This window comes from Myotis daubentonii, chromosome 13, assembly GCF_963259705.1.
Source record: "Myotis daubentonii chromosome 13, mMyoDau2.1, whole genome shotgun sequence".
Classification (NCBI taxonomy): domain Eukaryota; kingdom Metazoa; phylum Chordata; class Mammalia; order Chiroptera; family Vespertilionidae; genus Myotis; species Myotis daubentonii.
In genome coordinates this window covers 7,317,875-7,339,626 of record NC_081852.1, presented here as the reverse complement: position 1 = coordinate 7,339,626, position 21,752 = coordinate 7,317,875, and the positions used below count along the sequence as shown (strand labels likewise).

The 21,752-nt window shown below is 57.3% G+C and overlaps 1 protein-coding gene across 1 annotated transcript; it reads right to left on the bottom strand.

The window, feature by feature from the left end:
• Window positions 1–1,247: 1,247 nt before the first annotated feature.
• C13H10orf71 (chromosome 13 C10orf71 homolog) lies at window positions 1,248–21,377 on the bottom strand. Its single transcript, XM_059662087.1, has 3 exons — window positions 21,111–21,377; window positions 9,526–9,627; window positions 1,248–6,961 (listed from the first exon to the last, which is right to left on the bottom strand). The coding sequence occupies exon 3, from the start codon at window positions 6,832–6,834 to the stop codon at window positions 2,608–2,610; it is 4,227 nt and encodes a 1,408-aa protein (XP_059518070.1). The 5' UTR covers window positions 6,835–6,961; window positions 9,526–9,627; window positions 21,111–21,377; the 3' UTR covers window positions 1,248–2,607.
• Window positions 21,378–21,752: the final 375 nt, after the last annotated feature.

The following is a 21,752-nucleotide window of genomic DNA, read 5'->3' as shown; positions in this document are numbered from 1 at the left end:
GACATGGACAGAGCCTGGGCAGCCAGAGGTCCCTACTCTCTGACGTGGACAGAGCCTGGGCAGCCAGGGGTCCCTGCTCTCTGACGTGGACAGAGGCTGGGCAGCCAGGTGAACCTGCTCTCTGACGTGGACAGAGGCTGGGCAGCCAGGGGTCCCTGCTCTCTGACGTGGACAGAGGCTGGGCAGCCAGGGGTCCCTGCTCTCTGACGTGGACAGAGCCTGGGCAGCCAGGGGTCCCTGCTCTCTGACGTGGACAGAGCCTGGGCAGCCAGGGGTCCCTGCTCTCTGACATGAACCAGATGCTTGGTTTCTCTTTTGCATCCACTGGGTAAAGAGGCCTGGAAGTTGACCTTGGTCTCCAAATGTGTTTCCAGCTCTGCCAGTGGCTGTGCTCATACTGCTCCCCACGCGGAGCCCCTTAAGTAAAGCATGTTGTTCTGTGCGGGACGTGGTTATTGTGACCCTGGCTGTTTTTAACTGAGGGATACTTCTTTTGTTAGGCAATTCTCTGCTTGGACCTTGAGAATTTTAAAATGAGAGATTCCTTTTCCTACTCGAGTAAGATGAAGACAGGTGGAGAGGACAATTGGCAATTTGGTGGCGGAGCCCAGATCCTAACTTTGTCCTGTTCGCTTGCAGCCCGAGGTGTGACTTGTGGGAACCAGGGTTCACGGACCTGCCTGCCCGCCCTCCAGCTCCCCATCGAGCCCACTCACAGGTGTAGACGGAGCCACGGGCATCGGCGGGGGGTCTGTGTGGTATTTTCACAGTGAAATTGAGGCGTGGCTGCTCTTGCTGGAGAAAGAACAGGCATAAAGCCCTGAATCCACCCCACAGACCTGGGATATGCTTGAGCCCTGAGTGTGTGGGAGTCGGGGGCTCGCTGAGCTGGGCGCCTTCCACCTTCTCATCTGGAAACGGATCTGTGCAAAACCGCCCCCTCCAAACCCCCATCCCCCAAGCCAGTGGTCGGCAAACTCATTGGTCAACAGAGCCAAATATCAACAGTACAACGATTGAAATTTCTTTTGAGAGCCAATTTTTTAAACTTAAACTATATAGATAGGTACATTGTTATTAACTTAATTAGGGTACTCCTAAGCTGGCCTTTGCTAAAAACGTCCTCAATCTGATTGAGGTACATTCGCTGAGGTCGACCCCTTCCAACTCTCCCATCCACACTCGTCTTGTGTACTTGTTTCAGACAGACGAGTGTGGATGGGAGAGTTGGAAGGGGTTGACTTCAGCGAATGTACCTCAAAGCAATGTACCTCCCCCGCACTGCATATACTGCCTGCGCCCAACCGACCGGCAACCCCCACTTCTTCTAACGCCACTTCTTCAAAATAGACTCGCCTAGGCCGAAAACCGACTTCTGCGCATGGGCCACGAAATTTCAATTGCACTGTACGTGCGTGCCTGCATGTGGTATTTTGTGCAAGAGCCACACTCAAGGGGCCAAAGAGCCGCATGTGGCTCGCAAGCTGCGGTTAACCACTGCCCCAAGCAAACCTCCATCCCCCAAGCAAACCCAAGGACACGCGCTATGTGGTGCCTCCACAGCTGCCATCTAGGAGGGAGGCGCCTTTGTCCCGTCTTTCCCACATCACAGGGATGAAGGGCTTCAGTGGAAGCCCCCAGCAGCGGCCCTGAGGACTGGCCTGGCCCCTCCCAGAGAGGTGCCCCGTGGGCATCTCCTCACAGACCGCCAGCTCTCCAAGCTGAGAGGTGGTTGGGGCTCTGCTCCCCTGAGTGCATTCAGCCGCTCCCCTCCAGGCCCAGAGACCATCCCCTTTAGCGCACAGAGCTCAGCACCAGACAGTCAGGACCTGACTCAGGGGCCAGGCCACCCACAATGGTGGTCTTGGGTTCTTGTCTTTGCCACCCATACTAGTGGAGTCCTGGCCCAGGAAGCTCGGACACGGGCTGGCAGGGCGCCCGGAGCTGCTGCTCTGTCCCAAGGAAGACCCTGCCGGCCCACAGGCGGCAATGGGAGGCCTGGAGGGCAGGTGGCCCTTTCCTACTCACCAGCTGAGACCCCTCAGGCCCCCAGAGGAGAGAGGAGTTCCAGACAGACCACACCACAGACCTGCTCCATGGTGTGAAAAGGTAGCCTTTTCTTTATCAGAAAACAGGGTTCAGAGGAAAGGGTCTCAGTTAAGAAAACCCATTCTATGCAAATGAACATTTCTGCAAGGCTGCCTGCGGGGCCCTCAGCCATTTCCACCCCAGCTGAGCTGGATGACCTGGGGGTGGCCTGGGCCTGCCCTTGAGAAGGAGGGGATCTGGTGCAGAGAGAACAGCCCTGAGGCCAGGGGAGAAGGACCCGGAGGAAGGAAGGAAGAGGAAAGAAGGGGACCGGGTCTGGGGTCCAGAAGGGGCTCAGAGGGGCCAGGTCAGGCCAGCAGCGGCCTCCCAGGGAGCGAGCGGGTGCCCTGTAGGTGGGTGTTTTCAGAATCCCGTTTTCTCGGGGACCTTAAGGACCTCAAGTGGCTAGGCACGTGGTGAGTGAGGGAGTGTGTGTGTCTGTGTATGGGGGGTGTCGGGGGGAGGGAAATAAACTCTTTGGGGTTTATGGGGGGCAGAGGGTGTTGTCTGCTGTAATTCTCAGGAAATGCCTTCTGTGGCAAAGTCCTCTAGATCGTTGATGGAGATGATACCCAGGCTTGGAGCGTCTACTGCGCCCTCCCCTGGGGTCCCTGGGGGCGCCCTGGAGCCCGGACCTGTAGTGTGCTGGGCGGGGTCACCAGGAGGCCGGGGTGCAGGCTGTAGGTCAGCGCTATAGGTGCTGGGGGGCGCAGGGCGGGCTGCCTCTGAGGCGCCAGGGCCCTCGAGGAAGGTGGGGGCAGACAGCTGAGAGGAGCAGCGCAGTGGCATCAAAGCCATGGCGGACAGGGGCCGGATGCCAGGGTACAGCACGTAGGGGGCAGCAAACACATCCGGCGGGAGTGGCTCCGGGGAGCCCTCCTCAGAGGATGGGACGGGGACCTTGACATATTTGCCTGTCTCTGGGTCATAGAAGGTCTTCATTTTCACCTGAAGCGGCAGATCGAAGACGAAGTACTCCCCAGACTGGGGGTCTTGGAGGACCTTCTGGGTGGCAGGGTAAGGGAGCAGGGGCCTGAGGGACTGGGCCCCCCCTGATAGCCTCCTGTCAGCCTCTGAGAAGGTGGCCACGGAGTGGCGGTGCACGGGAGGGGGCAGGGCGCGGACGGCGGGGCACCTGGGCAGCAGCCTCTCTCCGGGGGACGAGGGCCTGGGCGCCGCGTCCTCCAGGGGCGGCTTTTCCTCCCGGGCGCCGCCGGGCGCGTCCTGCATCTGGTCAGTCTTCCTCCTCTTGCTGGCCAGCCTCTTCGCCCTCCGCAGGGCCTTTTCTGTCTTGGGCGGGACCGCCGGTGGCTTGGCCGCCGCCCTTTCTAGGTGAGCAGAAGGCTGTGCTTTCTCAGGGAGGACGGCCGAGCCGGAGGCCACGTCCAGCAAGGAGCCTCCTGGAGAGAGCGTCCTGAGGTCTTCCGCCGAGGGCTCCAGCTGGGGGTCGGCGCTGGCCTCCCACGTGAAGGCGTGCGTCAGGTCCTCCCTCCGGGCCACCCTGGCGGGGCTGGGGGTGGCCCAGGGGGTGGCCCAGGGGCTGGGGCCGGAAGGCTCCCCTGGCACCAGGCCCGGCTCACAGGGGCCCTGAGAAGCATCGTCCCACAGGCTGCTGGCGGCGGGGGAGTGCGCGCTGCTGCCCTCCAGCGAGCTGCTGTTGGGGGAAGCCGTGGGCTCCCCAGCAGCCAGTCTCCTGCCCGGGGGCCCTGCTCGGGGTGTAGACAAAAAGTGACTTTTGAAATCTTGGGTCTGCTCTTCCCAGGAGGTTCTGAGTTGCTGTGGGGGTGGCTGGCCTTGTAAGTCACTTTCGGGCAAAGCAATTGTGGGGATGCCCCTTGGAGCCTCCAGCCCCCCCTGGTCTGTGGAATAGCTCCTGCCCTCATTCGCCACAACCTTCCACACGGCGTCCGGGGGTGGCTTCAGCCCCTCACCCTCTCCTGCGAGAGGGACAGACGAGACATTCCCCTGGGCCTCCCTCCTGGCCACACCGGACGCCCAGCCCTGGTCCTCCATCCCTTTGTGGGCCACATGCTTGAAGGAGGGCCCCCTCATGCCAGTGGGTGTTGGGGTGCTGGGCATTTCCTGGCTCTTGGGGGCCCGGAGGCCGGCATCCTCGCCCCAGCCCGGCCTCGGCACGTCCTCCTCTTTGTGGCCGCCGCCCGGCGGGTCGTCGGAGGACAAGGCCCTCAGCAGGGGCAGCATGATGGGCCTTATCACGGGGGTGGCCCGCAGGGTGTTGTCTTTGATTGCGAACAGCCTGTGTCTGTTGGACGTGGACGACGGTGAAAGGGCTGTGTCCTTACTGCCCCCGATCCAAGCGCCTCTGAAGTCAGCCTCCTCCCTCGACGCCTTCCTGGGCCTCTCTCCACTCACACCTTCCCCTGCGGCTCGCCACGGTCCCCTCCCGCTCTGCTCCTCCGCGCACGTGGACCCGTTACCAGCGGCGCGGTGCTGGGGCTCATCCAGCCCGTTCTCCTTCTCTCTGTCACCTGCACTGCCATCATTCCTCCCGTCTTCCCGCGGGCTCTCCGCGGAACTCGTCTTCTGCTGATCCTCGAACGAGGCAAACGACTGATCTGAAGAGCTGGTGCTGAACTTGGCCTTGCCTTTGAGGCCGGGCACAGAGTCAGACTGGCTGTCGCTGTAAAACACATCTTCCTCCTCGGGAGAAAGGGGCCCCGGGGAGACTTTCTGGTTGGGGTTCGGATCCCGAAGTCCCGCCTCTCTCTCGGGTTCTGTCTCTTGAGACACGGATCTGGAGAACGGGTTCTCCAGGCTGGGGGCCCGCAGAGGCTGCGCCGCCCGCCCCGCCTCGGGCTCCCCGCTGCTGCAGAGCTTCAGGGCCAGGTGCTTCCTGGGGCAGCGCTCCCGGGCGTCCGGAGACCAGCTGCGCCTGGCGGAGCCCACACCCGACTCTCCGTGGGTGGCATCCTCATAGCTGCTCTGGTCGGCAGCCTCCCCGTTGACACAGAAGGGGGCTGTGGCGGCGGCTGGAGGTGAGCCAGGCGTCAGGTAGTTGTCCGCGGAGGTTGCACCAGGGTCAGCCGTAGGGTCGCTCTGGTCACTGACGTGCGACAGAGAAGGTGTGTCCGCTGGTCTCCCCTTACGAAGGTCCTGTGGGGGGCTCTCCTCCAGCCCATTGGGAAGGACCACGCCATTGCTCAGGGGCTCCTGCTTGCTTCTGCTTTTCTCCTCGGGCCCTCTTACGAGAGGTGAGGGGCTGTATGTGCTCTTAACACGCTTGCGCACGTCCTTGAGGTTGAACAGCAGGCTGGGGGCTCTGGCTTTGTAGCTGTCCCGGGACTCGCTGGGCTCCTCTTGGTACCCGTTTAGCTGCCCTGGGGCTGGGGGGGTGCCCTCCGCGGGTGGGCTGTGGGACGGATCCAGGACGTGCTTGGTGGGTATGATGGGGGTCAGCAGCTTGCTGATGTTGAAAGGAGGGTTGTAGCAGTCACCGGGGTCCACATTGTCAAGAGCATCACTTTCTGGGAACTGCTCCTGGGGGTGGTGCTTTGTGTACAAGGCTGGGCCTGGCCGGCCGGCCTGCCTCTCTCCCGAAGCATCCTGCACGCTTTCTTTGCCGCCATTTCGAGTCTTTGGTTTCCGCCACGGGGGCTGGCTGGCCTTCGCCTGGAGGCCCGGCTGCGAGCTGGGAGCCTTTTCCTCCGTGGGGAACACCTGAGCTCCCGGGTCCCTACACCTCCAGGGTCCAGATGTGGAGAGCGTGCCCGCGGTCGGCCTGTTCTCTTCTCGCCCACAGCTGGCCCGGGGTTGGCACGGGGAGACTTTGCTCTCAGGGGCTTGGGACTCTCTTAACAAGGGCGGGTCCTCATAATGTTTGGGGGGCTTGTTTTCGGGGGCGGCCTCAGCAGGCTCCCTCCGCTCCAGCAGCCGTGGCTGGCGGCTGCTCCATGACTCAAAAGCACTGTTTTCGCTGTGAAGGAAGGTGCCTTTGCGAGCCCACTCCTGGCTCCTCCCCGGCTCCCCCAGGGCCGGTCTGTGGGGCGGGGAGGAGAACGTGGGCTCCGAGGAGTTGGCCCCGCCTTCGGGTGTTGGGAGGAGGCTGCTGGAGCCCTGACAGGCCGCTTCAGGGCTCCTGGGGGCCTCCTGCTCCGCGTGCTTCCTGCCGGGCTGCGTGCCGGAGACTTCCGCGGGCACCCTCCTGACCGTCAGAAAGGCAGAATCAAAGCAGAAGTTGACCCCACTTTCTGGAAGAGGAGCGAATTTGGGGGTGGTTTTGATAGTTGGAGGCTTGTTGGTCGGAGGCCTGCCCTCGCATTGCTGGCTCTCAGGCCTGTCGAAAGATTTAATCAGTGAGGACACTTTGGAAATCGGCTTGCTGCTGCTCCTCAGGCCAGAAATGGGCACCTCCAGTCTCCTCTGGGCCGGTGTCAGTGGGGGGCTGCTTTTGGGGTACTCTTCCTCTCCCTGAACGTATTTGGGGAGCTGTTGGAACGTGGCTGCCCAGCCGGCATGCTCCGTGCCTTGCGACGGCAACTGGCTCCAAATGCCACTCTTCCTGCGGGCGTGGCTCACCGTTCCCGGGTGGAAGTTCCCAAACACCTGGCGGGTGGCGTCTGGGGACAGGGCCAGGTCGGAGTCGCTGAAGGACGTGTCTTCTGAGACGCACAAGCTCCGGAAGGCCCGGTCTGTGAGGCTGCTCACCTCCCTGTCGGCGTCATCCAGCACGCTGCCGATGCTCGAGGTGTCGCTGAAGCCGTCGGTGCCCTTCTTGTTCCCCTGCATCGTCGCCGGCTGGGAAGCCTGCCCCTGGCCAGTCAGCGGGCTCCTCTGGGCGATGGTTCTGGAAGGGCCAGGGGTATCCCTCGTCCCACAAAATTAGCTTCCCGTTGGTCAGATGCAACTGCTTTCTCTGCAAAAGGAAGAAGAGCAGGGTGTGAAGGGGTTACCCAGCTTGGTGGCCATGCAGGACCGCACACGGGTCCGGGCGGCAACGGTGCTTGCCATGGTTAGTTTTATGCGTCAGCCTGGCTGGCCTCTGGTGCCCAGTTTTGGGTCAAATGCCAGTTTAGCTGTCACTTTGGAGGTATTTTCTTTAGATGTAATTAACACTTAAATCAATAGACTTTGAGAAAAGCAGACTGCCCTCCATACTGTGGATCACAGCCACAGGGCAGATCCCCGAGGAAGAGGGAACGCTACCTCCAGTCCTTGGATGGCAGTTGCAGCATCACCTCCGTGGGTACCAGCCTGCTGACTGCGGATGTCGGGCTGGCCAGCCCCCACAATGGCACAAACCAGTTCCTTAAAATAAATCTCTCTGATGACGCTTTGGCCAATGACTGATTGCATATATGACACTGGTCCCACAGGTTATAATGGAGCTGAGAAATTCCCACCACTTACTGACCGAGGGGCCATCACAGTGCTCAGCACAACGCATTACTCACGTGCATGTGGAGATGCTGTGCAAACACACCTGTCGTGCTGCCAGCGTGTAAAAGTGCAGCACGTACAGTTATGCTCAGCACGGATACTGGAGGAGACAATAAACGACTATGTTACCGGTCTTTGTATTTGCTATGCTGTACTTTTTATCATTGTTTTGGTGTGTACTCTTTCCACTAATAAGAACAGGCTTGCTGAAAAAAGGATGCGGTCCACACCAGCGGCAGCCTCGCGCACCTCGTGTTTACCGAGCGCGTGGCTTTCTCCTGTGCTTGATTTAACCTCGTGTTTTGTACAGTGACATGCTGAACAGGCTGTAGGCCAGGAGCGGGAGACTATGCCGTGCAGCCCAGCGTGTGCCATCTAGGTTCGGATAAGTGCTGTCTGTGATGTTCGCACGGTGACAGAGTTGCCTAATGGCACGTTTCTCAGAACATAACCCTGTCGCTAGGCAGCGCATGACGGGGTGTGCACGTCCTGTCGGTCTGGTCCCTTGGAGCCGGGACTAATGTCGCGCTGGGTGTCCAGGTGGGTCACTTTTGCAGAGGTATCTTCTCTGGCAATCCACGGGGTATCCCTTCTCACTGTCTCGCACAGTGGCTGGCTTATTTCCTTGGTTGTACGGAGCACAACCTAAAATTAAATTCACTTCTTTGTTGCCTATTCCATCATTAGAGGTAAGATGGAGCTTAGGAGCCAGTAAGCTGTCTTTTCGCTGCTTGACCTTGTCCCACAGCCGCCCAAGAGGGCCCAGTCCTCCAGAGCTGACATCTGGCTCCCTCACTCTCTGCCTTGCCCTTGGTGTGGCCAATGGAGGTGTCAGTGAGGGGAGCCTGCTGCCCTCCCCGCTGGGGCTGCAGAGGTTGGCTTCACACTGATTAAGCGACTCCACATCCTGGATCTCCCTAATTCTGTCCCTTCATTACATTCTCTCCTTTTTTAAATGTGTGTGTGTGTGAGAGAGAGAGAGAGAGAGAGAGAGAGAGAGAGAGAGAGAGATCCATTGCCATTGCCTTCTGCACCTGCCCCGACTGGGGATCGAACCCACAACCTGGGTATGTGCCCTAACTGGGAATTGAACCTGTCACCTTTTGGTCTGCTAATTGAACTATACCAGCCACAGCTCTTCTTTATTTTAAAATCGTGGTGAAATATCTGTAACATAAAATTTACCATCTTAACAATTTTTAAGTGTATAGTTCAGTAGTGTTAAGCACATTCATATTGTTGTGCAAACATTACCACCATCCATCTTTAGAACTTTTTTATCTTGCAAAACTAAACTCTGTACCCATTAAACAACAACTCCCTATTCTCCCTTCCCACCAGCCCCTGCAGCCACGCTCTGCCTCTATGAACGTGGTTACTCTAGGTACCTCATATAGTGAAATCATACAATATTTGTGCTTTTGTGACTGGCTTATTTCCCTCAGCATAATGTCCTCAAGGCTCATCCATGCCGTAGCACGAGTCAGAAGTGCCTCCCTCTACGTGTTCAGTCTTGGTGGGGCTGAGCGCCAAGGCGCCTGCTGAGACCGCGCTGGGCCCGTGCAGGGTGAGACCAGCTTAGCCCACTGTGCATTGTCCTGGAGCTGCAGGATGGGAATGTGCTCGGGCGTCCTGTGCAGCGTCAGAACCCTGTTTGCCCTTCCCCTGCCTGGAACTGAACCTTCACCTTGAGTCTATAAGGGCTCCCATTTCTGTTCAGGAGTCACCTGTTCTGTTGAATTTGTCCAGTGTCTGTTTCTGCTGTGTGGCCACAAACCCTAGCTGCCCTTGGGCTTGAGTCGTAGGAATGAGGGAAGCTCACTGATCAGAGGACTCAGAAAATGACCCATTCCTCTGCCTCAGGCAGGAGGAGACCCACCCCCATTGGGAACTTCACTCAGATCATTTCTTCAGGCCCGATCTGACTCACCTCGGTTTAGTCCCATGGTTGGCCTCACCACCCGCCCCCCCGGCCCCCCTAACAACTAAAGGTGCTTCTAGGTGCTGGCTCTTGAGCTGGCGGTTCCATCGGTTCCGTACCTGTCACAGCAGTGAGGACTGCCGGTGCTGCCTTGCTGGGTTTTGGGATCCGTAGTTTTAAAACTTCTTCTCATGCTTATGTTTGCTGTCCTCACTGCCCATCTAGAAAAAAGAGGAAACATGATTTCAGTGGAACCCATGTGACCAAAGAGCCAAGCACATGTTCAGTGCAAAAGATATCTTTAATAGCAGCCATGCACCTGGCCTTCATGTTTAAAAAAATCTGCGCTTGAACTCAACAAAATTCCAAGCATAGTCATTTTCGGTGGAAACCAATATGAGACCAACTTATATTCCTTCCAATATTCATTCACTTGTCTGTGGTCCAAAAGTCTCCAGGAGCCTGTTGTAAGCCCCTGGGACTTCTAATATGATTGGCCCGGCTGCGCATTGCTTTGCTAGTCGGACCGGACCACAGGCCCTTTCTCTCCCGTGTGAATTAATGATGCAGGCTTTGCAATGGAGGAAATCAGAGCCGCCGAACTTTACTCCACTCATCACGCAGCAGCAGTGTTCGATTTATTGTTGGCAGGAGGCTTGACTCTCTATTTTGACAGCTAAAAGAACCAAAAAGCTGCCCAGGAGAGTTTTAAGAGTGCGGAGAATGAAGTGGAAACTAATTAAAACGAATCCACCGCACGCACCCTAAAGGCAGACCGTCAGGGCTCCACAAGGCGTTCCTCATGGCCTCCCCCTCATTGCCAGGGCCGTCTGTTTGAATCAGGATGTGTCAAACAAGCCAGATCGGAGCGAGCAGCCCCCTGAATCAACGGTTTCTCGTGACGAGCAATGAAATATCCTTTGCATGGTCACTACTAAATTCTAACTCTTCCAAATGTCTTCTCACGTGATGCTTTTCCCCGCGTCATGTTGCCGATGCTGTTGAACTATCATGGGCTGGAATATACTGCACTTTGCAGAAACAATGCTTCCTCTCTCTGGTCCCTTCCAAATGCCTCTGCATGGCCCTCAGAGAACTCGTGGTGAGGGAGCTGGAGGCCGCCCCACCCCCTCCCTCCGGCCTGTGTGCACTGGGTGAGGGAGCTACAGGCCCCGGTGGTCCCGCAGGCTCCTTGAGGGGGTAGTCCCTCTGTCTCTCTCTGTTGCCCGGTCACCAGGTGCTGACCACGGCCTCCTCAGTCCTCCTATTCCCAGTAGAATTATCTTTTCAAATCACTCGTGTTGCTTTATCCCCCGGTGTCTGCTGTGACTGTCTTTCTAACAAGGCTTTGAGCTCCTGGGAGTGAGGTCCCTGCCATGTTGGTCCTTGACGAACAGGATGCTGGTGCGTGGAGGTCACTGGTCAGTGTTTCAGCTGCCCTTGCTGAGTGCCCTCCCCGGGCCCCGGGACGTGGGGACAGGCCTGCTGCAAGTGCGCAGTGTGCAGACGGAGGCAGGAGCTCGGCTGCCCGAGTTCTCCATGTTGCCCATGAGGCTCCTGGCCCTCAGCAGTCCAGGCCGCCGGCCCCACAGCCCACCCCTGCTGGTCTGCCCCAGCTGTGAGGACAGGAAGTGGCCAGGAGAGGGGACTTGTCCGTGTCACCCCCTAGGAGCCCTGACCCAGCTCTTCACATATGGCGCCTCAGCCCAGCCCCGTGACTGAGGACATGTGACAGGCCCCCGAACCAGTCCTGGGAGTGACTCCGGAGGCCCCAGTTCCAGCCCCATAGTCATCCATGGGAACTGCACCGTCCGCTTCATTTCCGAGATGACATGGTGGAGCCTCAGAGAGAGGAAGAGAATGTTCCGTGTCCACGAACACTTTTTTAGTATGCGTCCCGTGCAACATTTGACTATAGTTTTCGTCAGAGTAATCTATAGAATTAATCATCCCACACAAACTAAAAACAGGCATTCATTGTTCATCTGAAATTCAAATTTTGCTGAAGGTCCTGTTTTATCTGACAGCCTGGGGTCCTCGCCAACTTTTAGGACCCAAGGTGGATCCCAGTGGGGGCGGGCAATACAGTGAGTGCCCCCTGGGACGACTTGTTTGCAGGGCACCCCGCACCTCAGCACCCATTCTCTTGTTTAGTTCCCATGACCCCCACGAGGGGGGTGACCAGGCCTTATTGTCACCATTTTCTAGGTGGATAAGTCAAAGCACTGTGCGGTATGGACTACGGCTCAGTGTTACACAGCATCAAAGGAGAGAACTGGGCTGGGATTCACCTGACCACCCTGCACCTTGTTCAGGGTGCAACCCTGACCACCCACGGCTCAGATGCACAGGGGTGTGTCTTGGGCTCGCGGGCCGGAGTTCAAGGGAGGATTGAGGATAGGTGAGGGTGCATCGTGGAGGCAAGGAGGGCCTTTATATCTATTCACGTCCCAACATCTTCTCAGCTCAGTTTTTCTCTGACGCTTAGGCCGGTAAGCCCAGGGCCCTCCTGTGGGGAGGGGGTGCGGGGAGGCCCTGGTGGCGGGTGCAGAGCGGGAGGGACGCTCTCAAGCGCTGAAGGAGGTGGTTCAGTCTCCCCGTGGCCTGCACAGGAAGCCACTGGGGTTTGCTCTGCTGCTGGTTTGACCACTTGCCTGTGGTGTGGTTTTTGAGCCCAAGCTCTTCGGGTGAATTTAATTACCTTAATTGAATGGTGTTTCCACTTCTCAGGAAAGGGAGAGCAGGAAGCCAGCAGAGATGACAGGGGTTGGCTTTATCACACCCAGAGGCCCTCACAAATTGGAATTGATTTCTCTCACTCCTCTTTCTGGGTGGTTTTTGAGTCATTGACTCAGGCGTGCCTTGAGGAGCGGTGCAGGGTAGTGAGCTGTGACCGATGGCCCGTTCCAGCCGGTGACTGTGCAGACCTCCCGTGCGCGGCCTCCACCACCACACCCACCCACATCCGGCTAGCCCTGGACCCCTGCCCTGATGGTCAGTCGTAGGCCAAGCTCTTGACCTCTCTGTGCAATTACCCACAGCCCTTCTGCTTGCTGTATCAGGGGCAATGTCCTTGTCTGTGTCCTACAATAAAATGGCAAATCGACTTCCTCAGTTGGGGTCCTTCAAAGGAGGGAGTGTGTGGGTGGCAGGCCTCAGCCCCTGCTGTGGGCGCCTGTTCTCACCCCTTCCTGGCTGGAACAGCAGGGGAGGCCTCTCTGCTCATCTTATAGAGGAGGAAACCGAGGCTACCTGGGCAGGGGCCCAGGCCTGGCACACGTCGGAATCCAGGATATTCCTGGGAATGTGGCTGAAGAAACCAGCTTGCGTGGGCTTGCTGGCCTCATGGAGCCGGCTGGGAGCGGTAGTCACAGCTGCTGTGGGCGTCCTGCTGGCCCTGGGAGAGAGCTCAGCAGCTGAGAGCTTTCTTTCTGGGCTCAGCCCAGCCTCACTCCCACATCTGGCCTGGTAACTGGTCTGGCCTGGGTCACCGGTCTGGTCTGCTGTGTCTGGAGGGGACATTTCCTCAGGAGCCTCTGAGCATTGCCCAGACATGGGCTGTGTCTGCGGTTAGAGGCCAGGGAGCCCACGCAGCAAGCACTGGGCCTGATCCACGCCAGGGCTCCCCAGGACAGGACGGCGCCGGCACCTGGCCTCTCACACCTGGGGGGCGCCCAGTCACAGGAGGAAAGGGCATAAGTAAGGCATGGAGACCTGAGGGTGGGGGCTGGCTCTCTGGGCAAACGCCCTGCTTTGCAGCTCCGGTGGATTTGCTGCTACTGACGGCGTCAGGGCAAGTTGGGGTGAGGTGCCCAGAGGCACTTGCAGTGGCTCCGGAAGGCTATTGGGCAGTGGCCTCCCTGCGCACGGGCTCTCAGCAGCTCATCTTCATGCTGCTTCTGACCATTCCTGGTGGCCAGGCGCTGCCGGATAACCCGTGGAGCTCCTGGCGGCCAGGTGGATGGACTCGGCCTGCACCTTCTCCGGGCACGCCCTCTACCAGGAGGAGCTGAGGCCTGGCACTGCCCCGCTTCTCGGCCCTGCTCTGGCAGGCGCCTCAGTGGCTGGATGCCCCTTGGCCAAGGGACCCTCAGTCCTTCTGTGGGCTCAGAGGTGCCTGACTTACCTCTACAGGAGCAACTACACTGGCATCGAAGGTAAAAGTAGGGGCAGAAAAGAGCCGACCCTAAGGAGCCTTGCCCTCACCTCCCTCAGGCCCCCAGAGCTGGGTGAGTACCATTCACATCTACTGCCCAGGAGGGTCGAAGGGGAATTGTCTCAGAGGCAAAAAGCTGGGGAACAAGACAGGGACAGACTGGCAGGGATGGTTTTGTTGCTCAGCCCTTTGACCCCCTGGCCTTCTTGTTAGACCCAGCCCACGGTCCAGGGGCCACGCCCAAAGTGAGGAGCATGTGTTGGAGGTGGGGTGTCTCTCACCCCTGGCTGAGAACTGTTGCTATAGAATCAAGGAGAGAGCTCTAGCCCAGCTTTTGCAACATCATTTGTTCGTTCATTCATTCATTCATTCATTCATTCCTTTATCCCTTCCACATTTCCCAGAATATATTGCCTTGGATTCTGAAAACAGTAGGACTGAAATGAGACGGGAGACCTGCTGAAGTCTTGCTTCCAAAGCAGCGCCATCTTGGGCAAGTCACTGAGCCTCCACCTGCACCTATGAAATGGGGACAATAAAAGTAACCTGGCCCAGCTGGCGGGCCTCAGGGGTGAGCATCAACCATTGAATCAGGAGGTCATGGTTCGATTCCCGGTCGGGGCACATGCCGACCAATGATTTTCTCTCATCATTGATGTTTCTATCTCTCTCTCCCTCTCCCTTCCTCTCTGACATCAATACAAATATATTTTAAAAATAAATAACCTGGGCTCCGCCCCACCCGCTGGGTGGACTGCTCCCCAGACTAGAGAGGAAAGAGATTATCATGCAGTTGGTCCCGGAGACAACCGATGTTCCAGATGCTCAGAGCCACTGACTCACCAGGTCCTGGGGCTCCCCAGCCGGAGGCCACCTGGACCAGAAGGAGGCCCTGTTTCAGCTGCAAGTGCTGGGCAGCAAGTGCCCTTTCTCTACATGTCTCCCCAGAGCAGAGGTTTCACATTTGTTTAGTTTTCTCTGAACACCCAGTAAGAAATATATTTACATCACGGCACAGCACATGGAGCAAAACCTACCCTGTTTATATGTATTGTCTGATATCTCTATTCTATTCTATTCTATTCTATTCTATTCTATTCTATTCTATTCTATTCTATTCTTCTATCCTATTCTTTCTATTCTATTCTTTAAGTTAAAAATATATTTACAAAAAAAGAGAAAAAAGAAATAAAAGCACGTTTGCAATTTAGTAAGTGGTTTCAGTACTCAATAGTGAGAGACGGTCTGCAGGGTTTAGAAGAACCTGTTTCTGATGAGGCTCAGCTGCCGCTGCCCTGTTCGTAGTGATGCTGGGTTTTCATTGGATGGAGAAATGGAGGCCCGAGGCCCCAACACAGTGACTGGCATGGTCTGGCCCGACTCACACGGGAGAGGGGAGACACCTGGGTGGTGGTCCACGGGCCAAGCTTTGCCTTTCGCTTCAGTGCTGTGTCCTAGTGCCCGCACAGCGCCTGGGCCTAGCACAGGGCCATTAATTAAACAAACGAATGAATAAGAGAAATTCCCATTGACTGAGCATCCAGCATAAGGCAGGCATTTTATATACTCCAATATTACTGATTCATATTTATTATTATGTAACTAATACTTCCAACAACCTGTGAAGTAGAAATTACTGTTGTTCTTTAACAGGGGAGGAGCCTGATGTCCAGAGAAGTTTAATGCCTGGTGGAGTGGGGCTTGGACCTGAGGCGGCTGGAGCGGGAGAGGGTCCCTTGGAGAGGGTCTCCTTGTCCAGAGAGCAGGCCCCTGCAGAGGCTTCCAGGGAGAGGCACTCGGGTGTGTTGGAGGTGGGGTGTCCCTCAGCAACCATCCTCTCTCCAGCCCTTGGGAAGGGAGAGAGGATGCAACCCTGGCATGTCCCAGGCTTGAGCAGAGAAAGGAGGTCCCAGGAGGGCTCCTAGAACCCCCAGAGGGCAGGGGGGCTGCAGAGTTCTCCTCACCATCTGTGGACCCAGTTTTCCCCTCTGTGAATGGGTGCCATGGGGCTTGGCAAAGGCAGAGAAGCAGAGCTGAGAGAGCCATCACCGAGCATCAGAACCCTGCGGGGCCTCCACACACTCATGTATCCATCCAGCTCCTGCTACCTGCCATGTACTTCATTTTTTAAAATCTTCAGAAGATTTTCAATTGTAGTTGACATTCAATATTATATTCATAATCTCACTCAATGGTCACAACCTCTGGGCAAAATAGGTGGGGCTTATGTTAAAGGAATCTGAGGTGGAGAAACTGAGGATCAGAGAGGTTGAGCAACTTGCTCAAGGTCACGCAGCCAGGGAGCAGAAGAGTGGAGATTCAGAACCAGGTCTCTGTCCTATGTGCCTCTGCCCTCCCTATCCAGCCCAGGCCCAGAGGGGCGTCGGGCGTGGCATCCTCTGCAGGGAAGGGAGCATTGCCGCCTTTCTCTTAGCACCTTCTCTTCCATCTCCCAAGGTCCACCTCTTCCCAGCAGGGAGCTCTGCTTTAGTAAGGCCAGAGAAGGCGCTTATTGGTCCTGCCTGTCCTGTGGGGAGCATCCAGGAGGCACCCCTTCCCTGACCCTGTGTGGCGCGCACACACATGCACACACACATACATACACACACACGCACGTGCACAGAACCCGACTGTCACTTCCCTCTGGAGGCTGGGAGTGAGGGGAGATGGGTCAGCCATGACAGCTGTCCGTTCTCCAACAGCGTGGCCGAGGGGAGCCCAGCTGTGCCAGGGAAGGACAGAGAGAGAACTTCCCTAATGGGAGGGACACGGTCACAGGACTGACAGAACGCCGCCTCCCTCGTGGAATCCCTTGTGGAATGCACCACAGAGGCAAGAAGAATTCAGACGTAGCCGCCCAGGCACTCCTGATCGCCGAGTGCTTTAAACAAGCTCACTCGGGGAAAGCAGGCGTGGTGCTCACCAAACCCTGGCACGTGCCATCTCTAACCCCCGGCGGGCAGCACAACAGCGTGGGAAGGGCATGGGCTAAAGCCAGACTTCCTGAGCGTGGCCCCGGGTGCTGGCCGAGAGGGTCCTCGGCGTATGGCAAACCTCTTTGTGCTTCGGTTTCCTCCTCTGTAACATGACCTACTAGTAGCACCTGCCTCGTGGGGCATTGTGAGGGCCCCGTGATCCCAGCCTGGGACATGGTAGCCCCTGGTCAGGATCCGTGAATGTCACTGTTGTCCCCACCGTGCAACCTGCTTAACCCAGGGCCAGGGGTCACTAGGGTGACTTTGCCTTTCCCCCAGATACAAGGGGAGAACAGCGAGGCAGTGACTGGCCAGAGCACCCAAAGGGTGCCCTGTCCTTGGAACCACCCCGTGTCACCCTCTGGGCTGGTTTCCCGCCTGAGCAAACCACTCAGGCCTCGTTCTTGAACTTGATGGCAGCCGCCCCGTAGCACCCGGGGCCGCAGCTCTGAGGCAGGTCCCGAAGCTATCTGGGGGAACCTTGCGTGCTCTGTGACAATTTAGACGCCTGTCCTCCCTTGCCCTTGAGGTTTAAGATGAAGGTTAGGTCCATCTAAATTAGGCAAAATCATTAGAGTTTCCACTTTCTTTCTCTCCCTTGGAGGGGCTGCGGCAGAGCAGGTGTCCCCCGGGGCGGGTGTGCGCTCAGCTGCCCAGGCACTGCCGCGTGGCCGTGTAGTGGGAGCATCACTTCCCTCTAGGCTGGGCCCTCCATCCCAAATGCTAAAGGTGCCCAGACCCATGGCCACTTTGGCACAAGAGGGCAAGTAATGGTGTGTGTTAATGTGCAGTGGTCACGTAGGACGGCTCAGTCCTGCACGGCGCCAGGGCTCTCCTGCAGAGCAGGGACATGACCAGCGGAGCCCTGGAGCACTGCGATTGACCTTTGGTGACCTCTGGAAGGAGAGCCCCAAGCTGCAGTCCAGGCAGGAGAGGAAATGGACAAATAGGACAGCGGAGGAGAGAATAGCGCTTGCATTTCTGTCACGTGCCTGGCGCTTTTCATGTTTGTTCATTTCATGCGCAGAGGACCTTTGAGATGGGATTCTGTGGGTGGCAGTGACACTGCTGGTCCCCCATTTTACAGACCGGAAACTGAGGCTCAGGGGCTTGCTGGGAAGGGCAGAGCTGGCCTGAGGATGGTGCTGAGTGCCTCCAGGGCCTCCTGGGAGCAGCGGGGACGCAGGCTCTGCAGGGTGGGTCTGCCTGGGCCGCGGCTGCTCTAAGGAAGGTTTGGCTGCTGGAGTGGACTGGTCTTTGTAGAGACTCCGGGATGCTGATTGAGCTCCAGGTCCATGGGGCAGTGGGGAAAGATGTGAGCTCTGAACTCAGGCCCCACACTTACATCTCAGCCCCTTGGTAGCTGTGCATCTGGGCAACCTGTCTACCCGCGCCCTCTCTGTGAGGGGCCTCAGAGCTGCCATGCTGGATGACCTCGAGGACAGAACCAAGCAATGCGTGGAAGTGCTTGGCCTGGGGCCTAACTTGGCCAGCAATTGCCCTAATGAAAATGGTGGACACCCTGAGGGCGAGAAGTGGCTGAGTTCTGACCCCTTGACCTTTGTGGCCCTTGGGCCTGACCTGCCTCAGAGAGGGGCAGACAGGGCCAGGTGAGGGGCGAGCTGGTGCTGTGTGTGGTGAGGCTGCAGGACAGGGCCAGTCAGAGGGCAGCCCCGGAGCGCCCCGGGGGGCTGCAGGCGGGGCTCAGAGGGGAGGCCTGGGACCAGCCTCCCGTGGTGTGAGGAGTGCACTGGTCACTCCAGCAAATCACAGTGTCCTCTCCTCTGGCCTTCCTCACGCTTCAGGTGGGCCTCAAGGTGGGAGGCGGCCGAGATGGAAGCCCACCTCAGCTCAGCCTGGCCGTCCCGCGGCGGCTCAGGCCCCCTCTGGCAGGGGCCTCCGGGACAGAAGGCCCCCTAGACCAGGGACCAGAGTGCAGAGGCCCCGGGAGGCCTGGCCTCCGCCGCGCCGGGTGGCAGCATCTCGGCAGGACTGGAAGTCCTCCGTGGGCGAGAATAGAGGTCATGAGGAGGCTCCTCCCACTCCCACGTGCTGGGGTCCGGGGGGTCCCTTTCTCCTCTCTCCTAAGACAGGGAGGCCTGTCTGTCTGAGCTGGGGAGGAAGCTCTTATTACTGGTTGACTGGCTCTTTGGACGCTGTTGCTGACAGATCCCCACACACTCCAACTCCATTCTCAAGCTCTGGGAGGCCCATGACACACTCTCAAGGGAATGCACTTTGCACCACATGGCCTGCAGTCGTCCACCTGAGACCGAGGTCAGCTGAGCGGCTTCGAGGCCACATGTTACTCACACACGCAGCCCCTGCAGGGGCCGCTCCACGGGGAAGCCGCTTACGGGGGTGACATCTCAACAGAGCTCCACACGCTCCATTCTGGGGTGTTGACCCATGTGCCTCTCCTTGCCCTCACCTCTCCATCCACCCTCACCAGCAAGTCACCCGGCCTGGGAAACAAGTAGAAACTAAGAGGTGTTTGGGCTTCCCCAACACGCTGAACGCAATACAGATTGCGTTGTAGGGCCATGGGTCGGCTGGACTTGGTGAAATGTGGTTTAAACCCTCCAGTGGAAATAAGAACAAGACCGACTGCAGCCGCTGGGAGTGCCGGCACTGTGGGTCTGCCCGAGGGCAGCCTTCTCCTACAGCCTCCTCATCTCTGTGTAACCCTGGATGGATGGAGTGAAATCCCCAGAGACAACAAGGAAGGTCGCCCGGCCCAGGCACTGGCCCGCAGGTTCCAGCTGAGATTCCTGGCACAGGCGGTGGAAGGGGCTATTTCCAGACCTGGGGCTTCCCCTTTGCGTAAGGGTCTCTAGGCTTCCTTAGCGTCGGGAACAAAGAAGCGGAAAATCACAAGACACTGGTGAGGATCCGTGACCCTCTCTGATCGTCCCTGCCTCCTCCACATACCTCTGTTGGGTGCTCACAGAATCCGGGCCCCCTGTCCCCAGCACCCAGCATCCCACCAGCCCCCTCGGCTCCCCGCAGGACAGTTGCTCACACCCCAGTGAGTCCCTGGTCACCAGACAGCAGGCACAATTGTCCCCTCCTACAGACTCAGGGCAGACACTCGCTGGACTCAGGTCACCTGGAGAAGTCTATTTATAAACCATCCTGATAAGCATAATCCGCCCTGCTTAGCCAGGCCGCGCTCCACGGCAAAGCTCCCAGCCAGTGGCAAAGGAACGTTTCCTCTCCAGCCAGACTGGGAGACTGGCCCGAGGGCAGGGGGCTCCAGAGCCAGCCACTGCTCCCGAAGGCACTAGCTGTCTTAACTGCTAGAACATTGTATGTGTGTGTGCAGGTGCGTGTGTGTGCGCATGTGTGCATGTATGTGTACCAAGTTGACTCCTCTCAGGGAGTGTTGTTGTGCAGCAGGAGTCAGCAAACTTTTTCTGTAAAGGGCTGAATAGTAAATAGTTTTGGTTTTGCTGGCCAAATGGCTTGGGCTATTGTAGCCTTAAACAATATGTAAATGAACGACTGTGGCTGTGTGCCAATAAAACTTTATTTACAAAATCAGACACCCAAGCCATAGCTGTGGTCTACCAACCACTTCTGTAAAGGGAACTCAAATGCTGGAAAATGGAACCTCATTTAACATGAACACTTATTTAATCTACTCTTTAAGATTTCCATACTTAGGGGTTTTTTAAAATACTTCAAATAGAGTTTATTATAATGGGGACAGATGTGCTAAAAAATTGGTCCATAATTTAGTTTTTATAAAAAAAATAGCCTTTATTTTTTAGAGAAGCTTTAGGTTCACAGAAAAATTGAGCCATTGGGTGAAACATACAAAAACTTCCCAGGTAGTCCCTGCCCCACCTGCATAGCTTCCTCCGTTATCAACATCCACGGGTGTGTTTTCAAGTCCTAAATAATAATCTTTCTGAGGCTGTCTAGCTTTCCACAGATACTCAGTATTGTTCTTCTCAATCATAAATTCTTCTCCACAAGAAAAAATAAAGATATGATTTTAGATTTGGTCAAGATTTGCTGTGCAGGAGTCTGATCAGAGACCCCAGATTGTGGGGGGCCCGTGATGAGGACACTCATGCTCTCAACGCCACGGCCAGAATGTGAATGGACAATTGTCCTCTTTGTTGCAGCTGGTGGGATCCTGCCTGGCCCAGGGCTGGACGACACAGGTAGTCACTCTCCTGCCACAGAGCTTGTGACCATGGGGTCGCCCACATTTGGCAGCACAGAGGCCTGGGCACATCCACAGGCGTGAGCCCACCCACTGAGCCGTGTGGGAGCAGAGTGCCCGGGCAGATGTACGCAAGGATAGTCGCACAAGTCTGTACCATGTACTCTGTAAGGCCTATGCCTCAGGGTCACACAGCTGCCACGCACCCACGGCACACCCCGCACACTGAGAAATGCAGCCCCCAAACGGCCCCTCGGCACCACACTGCCCTGCACGGCACCCTGGCCCCGATTCCATCCCCAATAACTCCATCCCCAGTACCGCTGGTCAGACCCAACGCTCTGCTGCGGGAGCCCGCGCCCTCGCCTGCTCTAAGGAACCCAAGCGTCTGCATCCTACCTTCCACGCGGGCCGCTTGCTCTTCGGGCCTCCCCGGGAGTGGGAGAGAACCCCGACTTAGCAGCCAAAACTCCGGCCCTTGTGAGCTGGGCCGCCCGGAGGTGCGGTTCCAGACCCAGACCGCTTCTTTCTCACGAGCCTCCGCCTGGGGAAGATCAGAGAGCAGAACACGGAGCTGGACGCACGGGAAGTGGCCTGGTGAGAGCCGGCGGGGAAACCAAATGTGCTCTCGGTGGGGACGAGGCACACAGTGCGCAGCAACACCCGCGTGGTGTCAAGTAACAGTCAGATTAAACAAACAGCCTCAGCGGCTATTTTTACATCCAGATCAGCCATGGGCAACAGATAACTTGGGGAGCGAGAAATTGCTTGCCACTGAGCTGGACCCTAACATGACTCCAACTTCAATCCAGAATGATCTGTAAACAGTTCCAGCACCCAAATAAAAACACCCCAGGGCAAAGGAAAACACTGTGTGGGAACAGTGAAGACAGAGCTGTGCCTGGGAACCTGCGCCCTGCCGGCTGATGCCCCGGGCAGAAATAGCGCCTTTCATCATCGCTCAGAGGCCACGGGCCGCATTCCTCGAGTTAGGAGCTGCGCGCTGTTGTGCTTTTGGAGCAAAATAACATAACATGCCCA

Bases quoted from the DNA above. Each gene is read 5' to 3' on its own strand.
- C13H10orf71 (XM_059662087.1), bottom strand. From the start codon at position 6,834: ATGCAGGGGAACAAGAAGGGCACCGACGGCTTCAGCGACACCTCGAGC.